Source organism: Euprymna scolopes, chromosome 36, assembly GCF_053919585.1.
Source record: "Euprymna scolopes isolate OS-2025 chromosome 36, ASM5391958v1, whole genome shotgun sequence".
NCBI classification, from domain to species: Eukaryota; Metazoa; Mollusca; class Cephalopoda; order Sepiida; family Sepiolidae; genus Euprymna; species Euprymna scolopes.
In genome coordinates this window covers 62807434-62828130 of record NC_136517.1, presented here as the reverse complement: position 1 = coordinate 62828130, position 20697 = coordinate 62807434, and the positions used below count along the sequence as shown (strand labels likewise).

The 20697-nt window shown below is 34.9% G+C and overlaps 1 protein-coding gene across 1 annotated transcript; it reads right to left on the bottom strand.

Annotated features, from left to right (window-relative positions):
- Positions 1-1119: 1119 nt before the first annotated feature.
- On the bottom strand, positions 1120-17063 carry LOC145260538 (large ribosomal subunit protein mL43-like). Its single transcript, XM_080118750.1, has 3 exons — positions 16146-17063; positions 2679-2785; positions 1120-1437 (listed from the first exon to the last, which is right to left on the bottom strand). Exons 1-3 carry the CDS (start codon positions 16328-16330, stop codon positions 1136-1138), a joined length of 594 nt encoding a protein of 197 aa, XP_079974876.1. The 5' UTR covers positions 16331-17063; the 3' UTR covers positions 1120-1135.
- Between the last annotated feature and the right edge of the window lie 3634 nt (positions 17064-20697).

The following is a 20697-nucleotide window of genomic DNA, read 5'->3' as shown; positions in this document are numbered from 1 at the left end:
TACCCCAGTAGCTGTTGCCCATGATAGTAGCCCCCTACACCTTATTTTTCCCTATGAAATCATGCAAAACTTTAATATAAACAAATACCTTGCTTTATAGGGGCATTTTAATTCATAGCTTGTTTGGACATGAAAAAAATTTTTTTAACTCTTTACATTGCTATTCTAAATATAGAAATTTTATTTTGAATAATGTTCACCACCTTAAAATGAAACATCAGTGTAAATGAATGAAATAAAGTGAAAGTTCTTGGTAAAAACTTATTTGCAATTTCCATTTGTAACAAAAGCAGTGATTTCATTCGATCGCTATTGTAACAAAATTCAAAAATTAAATTTCAAGTGAAACCAATGGTATCTGCTGAATTGTCATCTCACAATAATGAAAATAAGGATGAAAATGTCTTTAAAGACAATTTGTGAAAATTGAGTTTTACAAAAAAGAAAAAAAATTCTAATTATAACATTTTTTTCTGAAAATTAGAATAACTTTTCACTAATTCTTTGAAAACTTTTCAGTAATAATTCATTTCCTACCTTATCGTTTTTAATTTTTGGACATTTTCATTACTGCGACATAACAATTCAATAGATGCCATTGGTTTCACTTGAAATTCAATATTTCAGTTTTCGAATTTCGCTTCAATAATGAAGAACCAGGAAATATCGAACCAGACCTATTAGATAATTGAAATCTATTAAAGTTTCTACCGTAAAAACGAATTTCATTACAGTAATTGAGTAGATACTAATATCACCAAAATCCATCAACAAGAAAGACTTCACTTTATTATATAGAAGAAATAAGTTTCCAAATTTCATATCTTACCAATTTTCAAAAGTATGATGAAATTTAACTTTTAGTCAATTTTTACTTTTTATTAATATTTTAAAAAGAACCTTGATACTGCTATCTCTTTCTTCTGGAAGAGTCCAAACGTTGTAGATGCAAAAGAAAATGTAAAGTTCTGTTGGCCTATGAAAGGAACACGTTTAGTGCAACACTTTAAAATATCTTTCGTAACAAAGTATTGCACCATGCTTTTTTTGTTTTTATAGCAACAGAACTGGAAAAAAGGAAATTTATGTTGGAGCTAAAAAAAATATGAAAGAAAGAAAAATTTTTTGAAAAGTTTTATTTCTTGAACTCTCCTTGCTTAGATTTTGTTTCAGCCATTTTTAATAAGATTTCTGTCGCAGTTTCAGATTTCCTAATGTTCTGACCAACTTTTTCATCTGGGAACTTAGTTAAATTAAGAGCTGGATCTTTGTTAGTGAATGGATGCCATACACCTTGAATGGAAGGATTATCTGTGTGCCACGGTTTTCGAATCCGTTTAATTTCAACCCCAGACCTCGTTCTCATGTACTCAATCCATTTACTGATTTCTTCTTTATTCAGGTTGTTAACGCTGAACGTGTCACGATTTCCATTCACTGAAAAACAAAATAAAAACTCAAATTTCAATTTAAATAGTGGGAGTTGGACATTTGAATTTCAGAACAGTTATTTTTGTTGAAGCTAATCTTAATCCGATAAAAATTTAAAGTTAAAATAATACTCGTATACTAATTTTTACAGAAAAGGAATATTTCTTCAGCATCAAAAAAAATTCACTAATATTTAAAGAACTAGCAGGATTACCTGGCATTCTAATGTTGGTAAATGACAAAAAAATCTTATTGTAATTTGCAATGTTTAAATTCATTTTGGAACAAAGCAAGATTAACAATAATTATGCCTTGCGTTAGTGTGCTAGATTAGAACCTAGCACACTAACTGATAGTAAAATTATTAAATACATAAACTAGACTACCCCTCTCTTTTACCCCTAGCGTTAAATGAAGGTCGGTCAGTCATTTAAAAAAAAAAAAAAAAAAAAAACAATAACCAACGATATGATGAATGTGGAAAGATTGTATGTTTTTTTTTTTTGTTTTTTTCTGGTGTTCATGAGAAAAATGAAAGTGAGAGGGTCCCCCCCCCCCCAATCCTTGTCTTAGGTAACGTTTGAATAGCTACTTGTCTCTAAAAGTGTCATAACATTTTTTCCCATGGCACCAAAACCACCAGAGTCTAAGCCATTCTTGAAATGGATTTTTTTCAGTTGTTGCTGGTTTTGGAGGTTCACCCTCTCTGGCTTTGCCTTCTTCCTTGGTTAGTTTATTGCTGACCACCTTTTTCTGCAGACCAGAGTACTCTTCCTCTAGGGTGCTAGTTCTTCCGATCCATGAAGAGGGATAAATAACTACCAGACAAGTACACAATTTCTCTGATATTAGAGTCAGATGCAATGAAAATGGTGTACAAGTGTAAATTTTATCTTTAATTTCTTTTTTTGTTATAAGAGTAGTAGATGTGACTCCCTCATCTTCATTCATGAATAATAAGCATACAAAATTAGAATTAAATATTAAAATTGACACTATTTAAGAACAAGGTAGATGACATGTTGAGCCAGACTAATATGGCAAACCATTTATTTTATGTATTCATTGGTTAACTGAAATTATTTTATTGGGTTTAAAAAAAACAAAATGTATTTGAAAAATGCGATTGCAAATTAAAGAATTGTATATTTGAATTCCACTCACTCCATAGTTTATATCAATAAAAATTGGATGACTGACAATTTCTTTTCTTTATATTGAAATAATAAATCACATTTCGTACTTACAATATTCAGCATAAAGGATGGGGTTTCTGTGTCTTCTTGGTTTCAAATAAATAACGATTCCAGGATTCTGCCGTGTAAAATCAAGCAAATGGTTCTCAATAAATTCTCTACAAAATGAACAAAAAATGTATAAACAAAAGTTATTGGTGAAAAACATTTGATGCAAATTTCTTTTATATGTAATGAAATCCTGTCAAGGTTGGAAAAAGTGAAATTTTATAGACATTTACTCCAAAATATTTCACATGAAAACATGTATATTCAATTTCCTCAGTAAATGCTATTTTAAACTTAAAAGCATACAAGGTGCCTTCAATAAGTTTCCAGACTTTTTCATATGGGCACTTTTATTGATAGTAAAAAACATGAAACTCTAGTCTCCTTCGAAGTAATCATCTCCGGCTGCAATGCACTTGTACTGTTTCAACAACTTCAGAAAGGCCCCATAGAAATCCACTTGTGTGATGTGTCAGTGACCCTCGTCACAGCCTCTTATCTCCTCAATTGCTTCATAACGACAGCCTCTAAAGTTTTCCTTAAGCTTAGGGAATAACCAACATAGTCTGAACTATAGGGAGAGTGAGGAATTGTCTTGATGTCCATCTTGGTCAAATAGTCTGTGACAAGGATAGAGTTGTAGATTGGTGCATTGTCCTGGTGCAGATCTCTTCCTTAAAACCTTAACACAGTGCATGTAGATCATGCCCGTGCTGTCAAAAAAGATGGGGGGGGGGAATCATCATAGGTTTCTATGTGGATTTGCTTTGTCTGTCCTTCTTGGGTCTTGGAGAGCCAACATGCTTCCATTGGGAACTTGGTCTTTGGATCATAGCAGTAGATTAAGCTTTTATCACAGAGCATAAAAACTGCAGGATCTGAATTGATCAGTTCGACCATCTCCCTGTTGTCATGAGAAAATCCTGGGGACAAATTTTGAACTAATCTTCAGTTCCTTGCAAATAATTGTGCGTACAGTTCCCACACTGACATCGAACTGTGCATTTATTATCTATAGACACATAATGGTCCTTATCCATGAAGTTCTTTATTTGGTCAATCAACTTTGGTCTTCTGACTTCCTTACTCCTTCCACACCTCATACCTCACAGACTCCCTACCTTCCTTGAATCTCTTATGCCATTCAAAAACTGATGATCGATTCATGCAAGATGGTCCAAAAGCAGTCTGAAGCATTCTATACGTTTCTGTGGCATTTTTTCCACATTTTTTTGTAGCTGTTCATTTGAACCCCAAATCGTAACCATTGGTTAGTCATTTCATAAGATGTATAGCAATAACATACTGAATTTTCAAGAGTACAAAGCCTGTACAAAAAGTCTTAAAACTAGAGAATATATATATATATATATGCTTAAAAGACATGTAATTTATTTTTACTTCAAAATCTGTTCAACAAGAATTTTCAAAAGAAAATGTATATAATTTCTTTTTAATGGTTCGATAAGAATTTTTTCCAGAATAAAATTTTAATAAATACGTTTTTGCTAAGGTTGGAGTTATCTTCCCTTGAATCATTCTAAGCTTGCTCAATAATCACAACTGGCATAATTTATTTGCAAGATAAATCATTCACGTGATGTTAAAAATATAAGGGAACCAGTTTTTTTTTTTTATATGTAGTTTCATGGATAGAAAGGTGAATCTATAGAATTCATTTTACCTCCTTGTTAGGAGGACAAGTGCAGACTATGTGCCTTTTTGACAATTTTCTTTCTTGCACTTTACTGCAAAGTCATCACATCTCAAGACAGGAAGTTTACAGCTACAAGAAAATATATCAAACAGTCGAGCAATCTGGTTGCTGCAAAAGATTTCCTGTCGATCTGTTTGGCTCTCTTATAGCAAAATATATTGACCTTCTGTCCTATATAACGTTCCCCTAACAAGGGCAATTGTGGATTAACTGCTAAGTAATTCCTTAGCAATTAAATTAGAAATCTCACAGCAACAGCAGTTTCATCCAAACGACAAGGTGGACCAGCAAATTTTCTGAACCACGAGTTAAAACTGGACATTCTAATCAGAAAAGTAAAATAAACAAATGATTATAACTGAAGGAACCTGATTTAAGCTACCTTCCAGTTGCATATGTAAAAAAATAAGCGCTAGTTATAAGAAATAATGAATGTAGAGTTGAATTAGATGTATTGAAGAGAGAAAGGACCAAATCAAAGGCATAGTAGTGTTTAGACATTTTTAGCTCCTCCTTCGATAACATGAATTTATCCATAAAGAGATTCATTCTTGCTGTAGCTGTGCCATTTTTAACGAGTGTTTAGCGTTTAGAGTTCGAAAAACCAGTGCTTGTGCCACTATGTTACTATGCTATTTTTAATAGTATTCTCAAATTAATTTAATTTTTATGAAATTTTTGTTTATTAAATTCTTAGGTGACAAAGTACAGAATAGTTACAACACAACCTCCTATCCTCCCCATGTTAAGAATGGCTTTCTAAATAAAAGTTATTTTAGCACGACAACAATACAACATAGATGCACAAATAATGAAAAACCTTTAAAGGAGTTTCCTTATTTACTTGCATTAATCTTTGTGGGTTATCTGATTTTAAAACTATAATTTTAGAAAAAAAAATACTGCTTAAAAACAATTACTCCCTAAAAATAAAAGAAATAAAAAAATTTAACACTAATTTTCAGCAAAGTATTTTTATTAAGTAGAAAAACTTGAAAATTTACATGGTTATGTTTCAAAAAGAATGTGTAGAATAAAATTGTATGGACTATTTTTTTTTTTTGTGCTTTAATATAAAACTGGAGCATTGCCATATTTCAATAAAAATTGAAAATAGAATTTGATGTGAAATATTAGGTTGGTGGAAAAATAATGTTTTTAACGTTCGTTTTAACGTAAAAAATTGCCATTATTTTTGCACCAACCTATTAAGAAAACAAATTAAAAAAGATAAAACAAATGTTTAAATATAATAATATATATTTTAAACAAGTCTTTTTCATTTTTCCTTTTGAAATAATTAAGCCTAAATCGTAATGTTTTCAAATTAAATAATAAACAAACGTTAATTTTCAATATCAATAACGAGTGTGTTTTGCGACGGTGAAATCTAAAATGTTTCCACCCCCCAAAAGTTCCTGAAATGAAAAAGCGAACTTTGGTCGCTATTATTTAAAAAAACATAATTTTGCCTTTACAGTTAATATTTATTTAATTCATTATCCTCACTCATTTTATTTAAAATATATTCTAAATAATGATTCCATTTTCTTAACAGTACGGATTGTTTTGATGACGAGACATTCTGGACAATTCACCGAAAAACTTAATAGCTTCAATTTTTCCCATTTTAAAGTCATTTCCTCAAGCAAAGATAACGATTTAAAAAAAAAAAAATTTCATGTAGGTCTTTTCTATGTCAAGCCCCAACTATCATCACCATTGCCTCACCGGGGTTCCAAAATCGACCTGCCCTACTACGCAATAATGCTGTCAATTTTCAGTCTACAGACTCGAAATTTGATATACAGGGTACTGAGATTTGGGAAAATCTTTGTAATCCGTTTTCATCCAGAAATTTGGCTGTTAAGGGGTAAAAGTTCAACGATTTGACCTTTGAGAACTCTACCAAACTCCTCTGCAAATTTTGGGTATAAACAATTGAAATTTCGGATATAGGTTTCTTGGACATGGATCTACATAACTTGATTTGAGCTTAAAACAAATGTTAAGGGGTCATAATAAGGGTCAAAGTTAAAAAATAATTTTACCTCTGCGGTCTCTACCAAATTACTCAGACAATTTCTGGTCTAAACATTTGAAATTTTACATAAAGGGTATTCAGAGATAGGGCAAGCTTTTTAATCGGTTTGGGAAAAAAATTTGAGCTACCAATCTCATTTGAGCATAAACTCCAGGCGTCTTGGTTTGGCCACAAATTTTTCTATTACCTTATTGTGCAATTCATTTCTTTGCTCTAAGTCTTTAAGCATTTCCTTCTCAATTGAAATTCGGGCTAAAGACGAAAGTCGATCCTCAGCCATAGTGCATCTTAAAAATGATCGTATTCTGTCCAAGGTTGAGAAACTTCTTTCATTTGAAACTGTCATACATGCCAAATGTTTTTAAACGCTTATAATTGTTCAAATGAGTCATTGATTTCGAATGAATTTTGCAGTCAGCCAAAATATGCCTATAATCATATAGCCAGTTGTCCTGATTTAGGCGTGAAAAGCAAGCAAGGCCAACAATAGAGTTTTTCCTCAGATTTACTCGCACATAACCAGTCAATGTCATTAAACCATTTGGATTGGAAGGAACGAGTTCTAACCTTATTCACCAATACAGGAGTTGGGCGCCCAACTTTGATAATTTCTCGCTTCTCGGCTACATTTCTCTGGCCAAACGATCTATTTTTCAGGTCTAACACAATATCCATTTCCATTATATCTAATTTTAAATTCAGATCATTAACAGCAAATGCAGTAAAACTTTTCTTTTTTTTAATGTTTTAGAGAATAATCTGCTTACCCGTGAAACACAGGAAAATTAGCCCAAGTGACATTATACGCAAAATACAGGGAACTTCCAAAAAGTAAATTCCATCTGATGAATCTTGAAACATATGATATCTTGACCAGTTGAAGTTATCCGTGGAAACATGGAGAACATTGAAAATCTTAATTTTATCCAAAAATTCTAAGAGACAAAGAATTCGTAAATAAAGTCCGTGGTAAAATTGAATGTAGTGAAGCGACTGAAATATTTTGGCAACTGAAGTAATGTTCTCCAAAAATGGCGATTAAATTTTCCCATAGAATAAAAGGTAATATTGATGAATAAAGTTGGGTTTAAATAGCTGTGAAATGATGGATGCAGCGAGAAAAGTTACATACAGGGTTTTTATGAAAAAAAATTACAAAGTATTTACGTATCACTACGGAATTCTACGAAGGTTTATTGGATTGACGGGTTTCTTAGTATTAATATAAAATGACTTAAAACCCGTATTTTTCGTAGATTTCTATGATTCAAAATTCATGAAAAAAAACAAATTCCTCAAAAAAACAAATTCACTCTTATTCAAAACCTGTTCTTTATTAATTAATGAAACAATAACTTCATCACTGATATTTATTTACAATCTGATATACACGCGTGGTTATGTTTACACAGAACTATTCGTGCTACTACATATTGCAACAGTAGTAGTAATCGTTCTTCATGTGTTTATGCGTATGTATGTGTCTAGAGATCTCTCTCGGTCCCTCATCTTCTTCGTAAAACAGACATCAGCAGGCTCGATCGTGCTAAATATTTTAGGCACTATAAGTGGGCTTCACTTTGCGGGTGATTACAGAAAAATCTGGATTTCTCTAACATTATGATTATTACGAGTAAAGGTTTGGCTTGGCACGAATTACGGACGTTCAACGTCATAGCCGCTGTTATGGAGTTTTCAATGAATCTGGCGGTGGCCGGACAAATACAACCCGTTCAAAACAGCATCCTTGTATTATTCCCAGATATATTTATGAATTTTTTGCTACTTAGTTATCGAAACTTGAATAGATATGTAATTTAATTGAGATCAGACTAAGTATGTTTGCTTGAAATTAATGGATGATTTTTTAATCCATTTTGAATAACATTAACCGAATTATTGGTCGTGCCGGGCACGAGTGGCACTAGTCCCATCTCCGCCCCTGATATATTATATATATATATACATACATACATACATACATATATATATACATACATACATACATACATACATATATATATATATATATATATATATATATATATATATAGGTGTGTGTGAGAGAGAGGATACTTCTCAAACTATATACTCAATGAATAATTTGATCTACAGACTTCAAATTTGGTATATTGGTTATTCAAACATGAGGAAAACTTTTTAATCTATTTTCATTCAGAAAAAGGGTTGCTACAGGGTCAAAATTGGTACATGGGAGTTGTCGGATTTTTCTCCGTTTTCTGTTTCACGATTGTGCATGGATGAATGGCTCACATGACAGATTATGTTAAGTTTGAATACACCTTAAAAAAAGGGGTGATTACACCCTGGCTGAATGGTAATCGTAATTGACTCACTGGTTTTGGTTTTGATCTCAGCTCAAGTATTTTTTTGTTTTTACTTACAAGAAGTGAACTGTTTAGAAAAAAAAAATACTCGCATGCACATGTCCCAGTTTCTTTTTACTTTATTTTTTTTTTACCGATTTTATGTTGCATTCAATACCTACAGTATTTCTGTTTAAAATAAATAATTCTGCACTAATTAAAATATATTTATGCATATTTACACCTGGGCAATGCCAAGCGGCCTGCCTATATAATCAACAAACTTTCGATTTACAGACTTAAAATTTGGTATGTAGGGTATTCAGACATGTTAAAAACTTTTTAATTGGTTTTCATCTGGAAAAATGGCTGCTAAGGGGTCAAAATTGAAAAATTGGTATGCGTGTGTGAGTCATTGGATTTTATCTGTTTGTCAACTGTCTCACGAATGTGCATGCATAAATCGTTTACATGACAGATTATTTATTTTATTTTTTTTTACAAGGAGGTCCCAACTTATCAAGGCCCGGAAGCCACTCAGGGATAAGGGTTATTGCATGTACAGTACGTTGTACGTTAGTGTTGAGATTTCATAAAGTGTCTACTTAAGGGGGCGGTTCATCAGGAATTTGTTTACGCTGGATTTGAAGACATCCAAGTTGTAGTCAGGTGGGAAACAGGCAGATGGAACAGAGTTCCACTGGCGTGCTGTTCTAAGAAAGAGGCTGTGTTTATGGAATCTACGTTTTGATTTAGGCACAGATAGAGAGTGGGGAAAATTTTTGACAGTGGCTTCAGCTAGACGGGTGTTTTTCGTAAAAGATTGGCGAGGGGGGGGGACCAGAGATTGAAGCTCAGACGAGCACTTGCCATGGAAATAACGGTAAAACAAAGACAGGCTCGCAACATCTTTTCTGTGGGAGACAGGTTGCAGGGAAGAGAAAAGGGCATCCCCCACTAAGCCACAAAGTCTATTTTGTACTTTGTCAAGGCAGGATAGGCTATTTTTAGCAGCTCCTGCCCAGATATGGCAGCAGTATTCCATCCTTGGACGTACTTGGCTTTTATATAGATAGAGAATTGCATCAGTAGTGAGATATCTTCTGGAGTGGTAGAAGGAACCCACCATCTTTCCAGTGACCCTGGCAACAGACTTGATGTACGTGTTCCATTTCATATCAGGAGTAAGGGTCAAGCCCAGAAGCTTGTCAAAACATTGCTTCTCCTAGGCGAGAGCCATCCATTACAATTGATGCCAGATGGGGATCAGAGCGTTGATGGTGCAAAGATAGGAGCTTGGTTTTAGATGCATTAAAGGTAACCAGCCACGTCTTCCCCCACTGAACTACACGCTCGAGATCAGAGGAGAGAGAATCAGAGAGAACTTTGTCATTTACAGCCTTTGATGTGTTGCCGTAGATGGTCGTGTCATCAGCATAGATGTCAACGAATGATTTAAGTATGTGTTTAGGGAGATCATTGATGTAGATCAGGAAGAGAGTTGGGCCCAGGATGAACCCCTGAGGGACTCCAGCATTAATACTGCAGGCCTCTGATTTTTGTCCATCGACCACTACTCTTATGAGCCTATTAGAGAGAAATGATTTAATGATTGAGAAAACATTTCCAGTTATACAGTAGCTGGAAATCTTGTGAAGTAGGCCTTTATGCCATACCTTGTCAAAGGCCTTTGATATGTCAAGAGCAATTGCCCTAGAAAGGAAGCCTTTGTCAAGAGATTCACTAATCCTGTGGGATATAACCGTTAGCACATCTGCGGTAGATCTTGCAGAACGGAAACCATATCGCATGTCACTAAGGAGGTAATTTCTGCTGAGGTGGTTGACTATTTCTCTATTAGTATGGATTCCAGCAACTTAATCATGACACACAGGAGACTTATAGGTCTGTACTGAGAGGGAGAGGACTTATCACCTGAATTCTTAAATACAGGGCATACTGACGAGGTTTTTCAGGGTGTTGGAAAGCACTTCTCCTTAAGGCAACGCTTAAACAGTTTCGTAAGTATGGGAGCAAGTTCAGGTTGAAGCTTTTTTAACACTATAATTGGGATGCCGTCAGGGCCAGTTGCTTTACTGGAATCAAGGTTCTTGATTAGCTTGGCGACCTCATGCACATATTTGTATATTACCTAGTGTGTTTTGTGTTATAGGAGGAAATATGGGGAGTTGATGGCCTTCGTCGCATAGGGTAGAATTAGCTGCAAAGTTCTTTGCAAATAGTTTGGCCTTGTCTGATGCTGACGAGATGACCTCTGGTACATTGATAATGGTTGGGATAGAACGCACACTTCTGTTCAGGATCCTATTTGTTATTTGCCAAAACTGGTGAGAACCAAGCTGCTGATCAGCTACTTTGGATTTAACAGACTGGGCATATTCTCTTGCATTTTTTATTACTCTTTAACAGTGGTTGCTGGCGTTCCTGAAAGCAGCTTTAGTCTCAGTGCATCTATTACGTTGGTAGCTATGGAAAAAGTGATTTCTATGCACAATGGCAGCAGCACATTCTGGGGAAAACCATGGCTGGCTGTTAGGTTTTTGTTTATGCTGAGAATAAATAGGTTTGAAAACACTTTTTAAAGAACGTGCCATGTCAAGCTGGCCTAATGGTTAGCATTAGCATACTTGACTCATCGTCTTTAAGGTTTTGGTTTCAATCTCAGCTCAAGTAATTTTTTTTATTATTTACAAGAAGTGAACCGTTTAGAAAAAAAAATATTTGCATGCACAGGTTTCAGTTTCTTCCTGTTCTTTTTAACTTCAGTTTCTATTAAAGGAATTTAATGTTGCGATTAATACCTATGGCCTATTTATTAATACCTATACCTATTTATAATAAATAAGAACCCTGCATTAATTAAAATAATATTTATGCAACCCTGGACGGCCTGCTAGTATATAAATATGTGTAAATGGTAAACTTCTGTCCATACAGTTAGTTTAGCGATTAATGCATTTGAGGTCAGAAATCGACAACACTATCACATATGAAGGAAAAAAAGTATGCTTTCACGAAGACAATACACCTTGTCACGAGATGGTGATCACAAAATTACATGAATTGCACTTCAAATTTTTTCAGTAAACCTCCTACATTTTTAAAAGTAAAGATTTTTTAATCTTTCATCATCATTCATCGAGTTGTTTAAAAGAACAGAATTACATTAAATGAAAACATTTACAATAAAATGTGTTCATTAATTCCAACGTTGGGTAAAATCCTACGCGGGGGGGGGGGGGATAACTGAAGACAAATAAAATCATTAAAAATCTTGTAAAATTGTGCAGGAGAGGATCTATATTAACCCGAATGTTTTTTTATTGCAATTTACAGAAAAAACAGTCAATTAGTGCAGACATTAAACAATCTTTGCGTTTTCATTCAGATTTAACGTCCATTAAACTTACAATCTCCTTGTAAAAATTTTTATTTGGAGGGACTCAACTTTTCGTGATTTTTCCAAAAGAGCCAACAAAACAACAAAAAGGGTGAATATACATACAACAAATAAATGTTACCAAAGGCAAGTTACTCTTCTACTTACCTCGATAAGTTTCTGGTGTTTTTACTTGACAGGCTTTTACACTATCTTTATTTTTAATTAAAAACACTTAAAAATAATGTAAAACAAAAACTTATCCATCCAGATAAGTAGAAGAGTAACTTCGCTTGCCTTTTGGTAACATTCATTTTTTTTCGCCCCCTTTTTGCTTTGTTTGGCTATTCTGGAAAATCAAATTTTGTTTTTTTGCATGCATGCATTTTTATGAAACGAGAAAAACAGAAATGCAGTGGGTTTTTTTTACCCAAAACTGTTCAGTTTTTGTACTGTTCAAAAGCTGTAGCAGTACCCTTTTACAGTTTTTTCGTGGGTTTCATATCAAACTGCTTTGGTCATTTCTGATTTGTTCCGTAATTCGCAGACATTCAGGCCGATATGAGTTCCCTCTCATAGAAGCATCAAATTTTGTATGGCGGTCATTTGACGCATCTTAAAGAGGATTGTTGACGAGAATTTGTTTTCACAATTGAATAATCGACAAAACGATCATCGGTTGAAAATAGGGTATTATTTTACTTTAAGGCTGTCTACCATTCTTATATAATAAAATATTTTTTTGTAGATTTCGGTGTGCTAAAAACGAATCTGCAAACCGTTTCCGTGGCAAAAAAAAATAGTTTTCATAATATAAAGATATCACTTTTCCATGTAAATTTAACTTAAAATGAGCACCCACTTTCTGGCCATCTGAGAGAGAGGGGACATTTTTTGTGTGTTTATTGGCTAAAAAGTTTTGTTTGATTTTTTTATATGGTATTAACCCCTGAACTCTATTTTCCATTTTACAGCTTAGCCTTCGTTTACACTATGCATAAATGAAAGCTGGTAAATGTGCACTCGCGTACCAAATTGCCTTGTCACAGTGTAGTATTGGCGAACAACAAGTAGTTTTCCAAATATTAAACCATGTAATTCTGTATGTTATCACGGGTGGCCATGGTTTAATATTTGTAAAACTACTTGTTTTTCGTCTAATTTTAAATTTTCGCCAGTACTACACTGTGACAAGGCAGTTTGGTACGCGAGTGCACATTTAACAGCCTTCGTTTATGCTCGCACGTGTAAAAAATTTCTTTCCTACACACTCAATTTCCTCCCTGCAGAAGCAAATGAATTCCACAAACAAAAGCCATACCTTTTCAAACACAAAATTTATTCACAAATAACAGCAATGAAAGTTCTTCGGTTCTGGTATAGTCCTTTTGCAAAACGGTGGCCCGATTTACTTCCATACGCATGGAGCCTTTAGTTTGAATTCCTATTGTTGGAATTTAGTTTGTTGTTCCTTTGGAAGGATCCATGAATGCTTCATGGAGAACATGGCCAGAATGATGGCGCCTATATTCAGGCATAAAGTGAGTCCCTTGGGACTTAAGAAGAAATGAGATAAGATCCAATATTTGGACAATAACATGCCGAACAGTTTCTTGAATGTCATCCTTGATTTGAATAGATTCAGCAATATAAGTTGTCTCTGCTTGTGTCCTTTGTTCACCGACTGTTTGGTGTCCATGAAAGAAATTGTCTTGGCTCCCTAGAGAGAGAACCGCTATATTTGAGTCTATCCCGTTCCGTGATTTTCTTAGACTGAAAAATAAACGCATGAATACAAAAAAGGTGCCAAATCAAATCACCTGACACATTAAAATTTAAACCAATCAGACTACTAGAGCTGTATGGCCAGCCTAAAAGAAAGATGGCGGTTGTATGTGGAATTTCTCACATGCATAGTGTAAATGAAGGCTAGGCTATAAAATGGAAATAGTTTTCATGGGTTAATGCGCTTGTGCGCGTACAAAAATGGCCAGCGGTGATAACACAGAATTACATGGCTTCATATTTGGAAAACTACTTGTTTTTCGTCTAATTTTAATTTTCGCCAGTACTACACTGTGACAAGCAGTTTGGTACGCGAGTGCACATTTAACAGCCTTCGTTTATGCTCGCACATAGCGCAAATGAAGGCTAGGCTGAAAAATAGTCCCAGAGTTCAGGGGTTAATACCATACAAACGGTAAATTTGCGACGGAAACGGTTACCATATTCTTTTAAAGCACATGGAAAAATAAAAATAAAACTTTTCTAAACGAATGCGAGTAAATAATACCCATTTTTCTTTATTGAAAGATGAAAACAGAAAAAGAAATCGAAAAAAAAAAAAAATGACCCCTCTCTCTCTCTCTCTGAGGTGGCCAGAAAGTGGGTGCTCATTTTAACTTAAATTTACATGGAAAAGTGATCACCCACTTTTCGAAAAAGTAATTTCTTCATAACTATTTTTTTTTGTGACGGAAACCGTTTGCAGATTCGTTTTTAGCACACCGAAATCTAAAAAAAAGAAATTTTGTTATATACGAACATGAGACGGGCCTTAATGTAAAATTTTTAGCGAAAATAGCAAGTAGTAAAACAAAAACTAAATGACCTTGAAAGGATTCATCCCGTTGTCCCTTTTTGGTAATCTCCAAAAATACCGTTAGGGCTTACAACATGGCCGCCAGAAGAGTCAACAAAAAACTGCGAATAAAATATATAAAACTCGTAATTTCTGTTTTTAAAGTGGGTTGTCAATTTTCTTTATGAAATATACTTCCAAAATAAACTATTACAGTCGTTTAAAACATAACAGAAGTATTATTTTTTATTTTTTAAAAACAATGTTTACAAAATGTTTACGCACGTTCGTAGACATTTTGTAAACATTGTTTTTAAAAAATAAAAAATAATACTTCTGTTATGTTTTAAACGACTGTAATAGTTTATTTTGGAAGTATATTTCATAAAGAAAATTGACAACCCACTTTAAAAACAGAAATTACGAGTTTTATATATTTTATTCGCAGTTTTTTGTTGACTCTTCTGGCGGCCATGTTGTAAGCCCTAACGGTATTTTTGGAGATTACCCAATTATTTATCATTTAATCCTCACATTCTATGAACGAGGTGTCTGACAACGGAGAAAGAATTGCCGTTTTCTTGGTCGGAATCTATCCATTCAACACTTAATGTTGTCTAGTTTTAACCTTGAAGGTTTACGATATTTTTATTAAATTGTTAGGTGAAAGTACAGAATAATTACAAAACACCCTCTCAAGTTAAGAATGGCTTTCTAAATAATGTGGTGAATAATACATAGCTTACCTGAGTGTAGCTCAGTAGCTGCCGGAGGTGAGGATGCTCTTCCAACAGTCAAGAACAATAGCCTTGTGGTTATTTATACTAATAAAGTAAGGTAATTGTTATAAAAACCTTCCTCCTTTGTGAAGGGTCACTTATTCCTTTTATTTTTATGTTACTCTGGTTACAAGACCTGAGAAGAAGGTCGCGAAGAAGATTGTATTTTTTTCGCAACCTCACTTCAGGTTAGCTACTCTCAGTTATATGATTTTTTTTTTTCAACAATAATAACGTTATTATTTCACCACGGTAACAGAAGTGCAGAAATACCGATATTTTTTAGACTCCTTACATTAAGACCATAAAAGCGGTTTCCATACAAAAAACGTCGCGAATATATAGGCAGACGACACAATGCCTTGCGATTGTTGAGTTATGTTAGGATTACGGTTTAAAAAATAAATAAATAAATAAAAATTAGCTTTTCAATAAAATGCTAAAAGAAAGTTTCTTACAAATATCTAAACTTGTCAACTACAACTACTACACTTTTAATAATAATAATAAATAAATAAAATCCAAGAGAAAAGAAGTAAACAATCTCATTAGAGAAAAAGCCATGACATCGTAAATAAATAAATAAAAATGATTTGGAAAAAGAAAACATGTTTTTACTTACCTCATACCAATGCTAGAAACATTTGTCTTACAAAAACATAACGTTAACCTTTGGAGTTGACATACATGACGACCGACACCATTTTGCAAAACATTCTTTAAAAACGCACTTGGAATTGAAGTGTTCGACATTGTGAATAAACGATCGGATTCGGAGGCATGATACGGAAGTGGTCGACTGCTCATGCGCACGCAAATATCACTTCCGGAAATCTAGCTGATGTCTCAAAATATTTTTTTTTTTATTTATTTCTCGTCAATATTTTACTATTTTTTGTTACAAATTAAAATAAGATTTAAATTTAAACTAAATTAAAATAATTTCCAAATATAATTTTAGAAAAAATACGTTTTATTAAGTTACATTTTGTTTTGAAATTATCATGTTAATATTGTAGGGAATTTCTACACATAGCTTTTGCCCCTGAATGAAAGAAAACCAATCAGAATTACAACAGGCTCACCTATTAAACTTGAACATACATTTCATTAAAGCATGTGCCATAATGGGCTGGTAACACCCCAAAGGGATAATAGTTCATCTTCGATAAAAGCTGGGTACAAAACTCCACTGACGAAGAACGCTGCAAAAGGTTGAAGAGGTGAGTGATATCTTCCGAGATGGTTACAGCGAGGAGTTCACTGTAGATAACTGTCCAAATGACGTAAAATGACAGGTCAAACTGTCTCTGACAGACATTATATTGTAATGATGAAAGTCAATTGATTCACAGAGCACATCAGCATGCAATAATATAATAATTTGTCCAAACATAAGGGCATTGGTGTTTGCAAATGATAATAACATTTCGCCCCACATTAGAGCTTTAAACCATCTCACTGAGATAAAGTGATTTGAGGCCACAAGCCTTGAGTGAGAATTTGATCGTCCATTCCAACCCGTGTCTGTCTCGAATCTGATGATTTGAAAAGATAAATTTGGCACCAAGCACGTCCTTGGCAATTAGTAAATAACAAGCAATATGAATGGTTCAAACAAAATCGTGGGCGGATAAACCGACCAATGAGAAGCCTGCTTATTTCTGCAAAATTTCTCACAATATCTTTATTTTTTTCATCCATCTATCTATACTAAAACTGTGGATCTTGTTTGTGTTTGTTTGTCTCCATGCACATTGGATAGCATCACGAAGGAATGAGGTCATGTGGTGGAGGTAATGAAAGATATGATTTACATAAACGGCTGGTGACAGGCTCAGGAAAGGAAAAAGAAAAGAAAAAACTTCAGTTTGGAGATTGATCTTTTATATACAATGGCATTAATTTGCATATGAAGAAGTAGCAGCTATAAGAAGGATGTATTGGAAATGTTGAGTTTTTAACAGTAGAAAGACACAGACAGACAGACATGAAGAATTACAGATGAAGTTAAAAGGAGTTGGTATTAATTGCGGCAGTTCACCGCATGAAAAAAGTTCTAACAAAAAATCTTTTTTCTTTTTTTACACAGCATGCTACTTATTTAAAAAAAATTTTTTTTTTAACTTTTTTGTTGGTTTTTGACTTTGTCAAAACGACAAAAGTGAAGCTCAGCAGCAAGATACTAAAAACTTTCTATGGTGACGAAACGTGGTGGCCTGGCTCAAAAAATCTAGCTTGTTGCAAAACAACAGCAAATAGATGAAGCAACGAGCCTTTTACGATTATATTTGGAGGGAGATGGACTATAACTTAATCTGGAGATTGACAAAGCTCATCAGATGGGACATTCTCTGTAAATTTAAAGCTGAAACGAATAAAGTGGGTTAGGGGTTAGGGTTAGGGTAAAATGGGTAGGATGTAAACAATAAAATATGACAATTTGCAGCAATGGCTAGATTCACTCAAAAACTGCAATGAAACAAGTGTTTGTGATAGGATTCCTGAACAACATCTCAATGGAGTTGCAACAGACACCAGGCATTGAGACTTTGACCATAGCAATTTGCTGGCATAAGCAAGGGTGCTCACATGGGATGCAGCTAAGGACACTGTGGCTGCTATGCAGCCACTTCAAAGTGAGGTTAAAATTCCACTCACAGTGAATCCTCGAACTGGGATAATCTGTTACAGATGCAGTGGCTAGTGCAAAGATTGTGCAATAGGACGGCCTGAAGAGACAAGCTAAGCATCCAAAAGTTAGCCATAAATTACGATGCTTCAAATGAGATTGGCCACTTTGCTGCAGAATGCAACAGAAACGGCTCTGAAAAAGACGTCTGTGCCAGCCTACTCCCCATGGAAATAAAAAACGAGACACATGAGTCATCAATGTACTCGTTGATAGACGACAATGCACGGCCTTGGTTGACACTGGCTATTCCAAAACTCTGGTAAACAAAGCAGTATTCTATTGATGGAGACACCAAGCTGTTAAAAGTGATAACTACAAATGGAAAGGTTATAGCTTACAGTGAGTAGTTTACATCTTTTACAAGTGAAGGTGTTAGTTATTAAACAAAAACTTTTAATGGAATTTGATGCCTTCAAGAAGTTGGGGAAAACGCATCTGACTGAATCTGGTAGATGAATCACAGTGTGGATTCAGACATGAAAGATCTACAATAGATATGATCTTCAGCTTACGGCAGATTCAAGAAAAAGCCATTGAACAGTATCGGGAGCTCTACATAGTCTTTGTAGACTTCCGTAAAGCATTTGATACAGTTGATTGAAAAATGTTGTGGAAGGTCCTTAAAATGTTTGGATGCCCCGATCACTTTGTGGAAATTATCAAACAATTTCACGAAGGAACAAAAGGGAGAGTTGTAGTAGAGAATCTAGAAAGTGAACTCTTGGAAATAAACCACGGCACCAAACAAGGGTGCGTACTGGCCCCAACACTGTTCACCCTATTTCTGACAGCCGTCCTAATGCTGCTCCATCAAAGCATCGAAGAAGGTGTCTTCATCCACACACGCTCTGATGGGAAACTGTTCAACCTTGCAAGACTGAAGGCCAAGACCAAGACAAGGAAGGAGCTGATAACAGAGCTACTGTTCACAGACGACACTGCTCTGATAGCTCACAATCAAGCTCAGATGCAAAGGATAGTTGATGCTTTCTCTCAAACAGCCAAGAAGATAGGCCTACAAATCAACATAGAGAAGACTGAAGTGATGTATCAGCCCTCACCAGATAACAACGACTTGCAAGAGCCTATAATAACAATCAACGGCAAGGTGCTAAAAGTTGTTAAAACTTCAAATACCTTGGAAGCACTCTAAGCATTGATAACCGTGCTGACAAAGAAATAAGCTGCCGAATTCAAAGCGCATGTACCTCCTTTGGCAAGCTATAAAAGAGGCTCTGGACAAGGGCTGGTATCCGGCTAGAGACGAAGTGCAGAGTCTACAAAACCATCATCCTGCCAGCAGAGACCTACACTCTGTATAGAGAACACATAAGGAGATTGGAAGCCATCCAACAGAGACACCTGAGAAGGATCATGAAGATCAAATGGAGTGACTTTATACCAAACACGGAAGTTCTCAGGAGAGCAAACCTAGATAGTGTGGAAGCTACACTTGCTACTATGCAACTACGATGGACCGGGCACATTACTAGAATGGAAGAAAACCAAATTCCAAAGATGATCTTCTACGGGGAACTGGAAAATGGAACCCGCAAGGTAGGAGGTCAGAAGCTTCACTACAAAGATGTGACAAAGCGGCACCTGAAGCCAATGAACATCAATATCGAGAGTTGAGAGGAACAAGCCAAAGAAAGGAGTGGTTGGCGGAATAGTCTCCATAAAGGAAAGAAAGAAATAGAGAGAAAGATTGGAGAAGCTTTAGAGCTGAGACACTATAGACGACATAACCCTGGCACCCACATATGCAGTGCCTGTGACCGGATGTTTCACACAGAAAGAGGACTATGCCAACACTAAAGGATAAAGCACTGAGGCCCCGACTAGTCATCGTCAAGACTGACGGACTGCATGATGATGATGATGGAGATGTACAGCTCTGATTATAGTGTGCCTATAAACCAGGAGGAAACGGTGTAGTTGAGAGAAGCCATAGAAGTATAAAAACTATTGTGGCTAGGAAACAATGTTTCATACAAGAGGTGGTTTAATCTTTTGCCAAAACAGTATTTTAATATTCACGGTGTTGACAAAAACTTTATACACCTACAACATCTGCACACAAGGTATTAATTCCGTGGTCAGCCCTGACCTGCAAGATGCCCAGGGGCGGTACCAAATAGGAAATGCTGTTTGGATCAGAATCTCTCACAGCAGGTGAACGAGCATCTCACATCTGCAGCAGTTCCTACAAGACTAAGATGGTAGTATGAATCAACAGTCCACATTTGGTGATGGTTGAAAAAATCCCTTATCATGTGAATAATTTGTGCCCTTTTTACAGGAGCTCATATATCATATATCATTCAATACCACCAGTGGTTCATCAGAAGAAAGTGAACAACTGAATAGGCCAAAGTCGTATCAATAGACAATGTTTTTAACACTAGTAAAATATCACTGATGTTAATGATGATGATGATAGACCGCTTGACAACAGTTTTGGGCATAATTTTCTCAT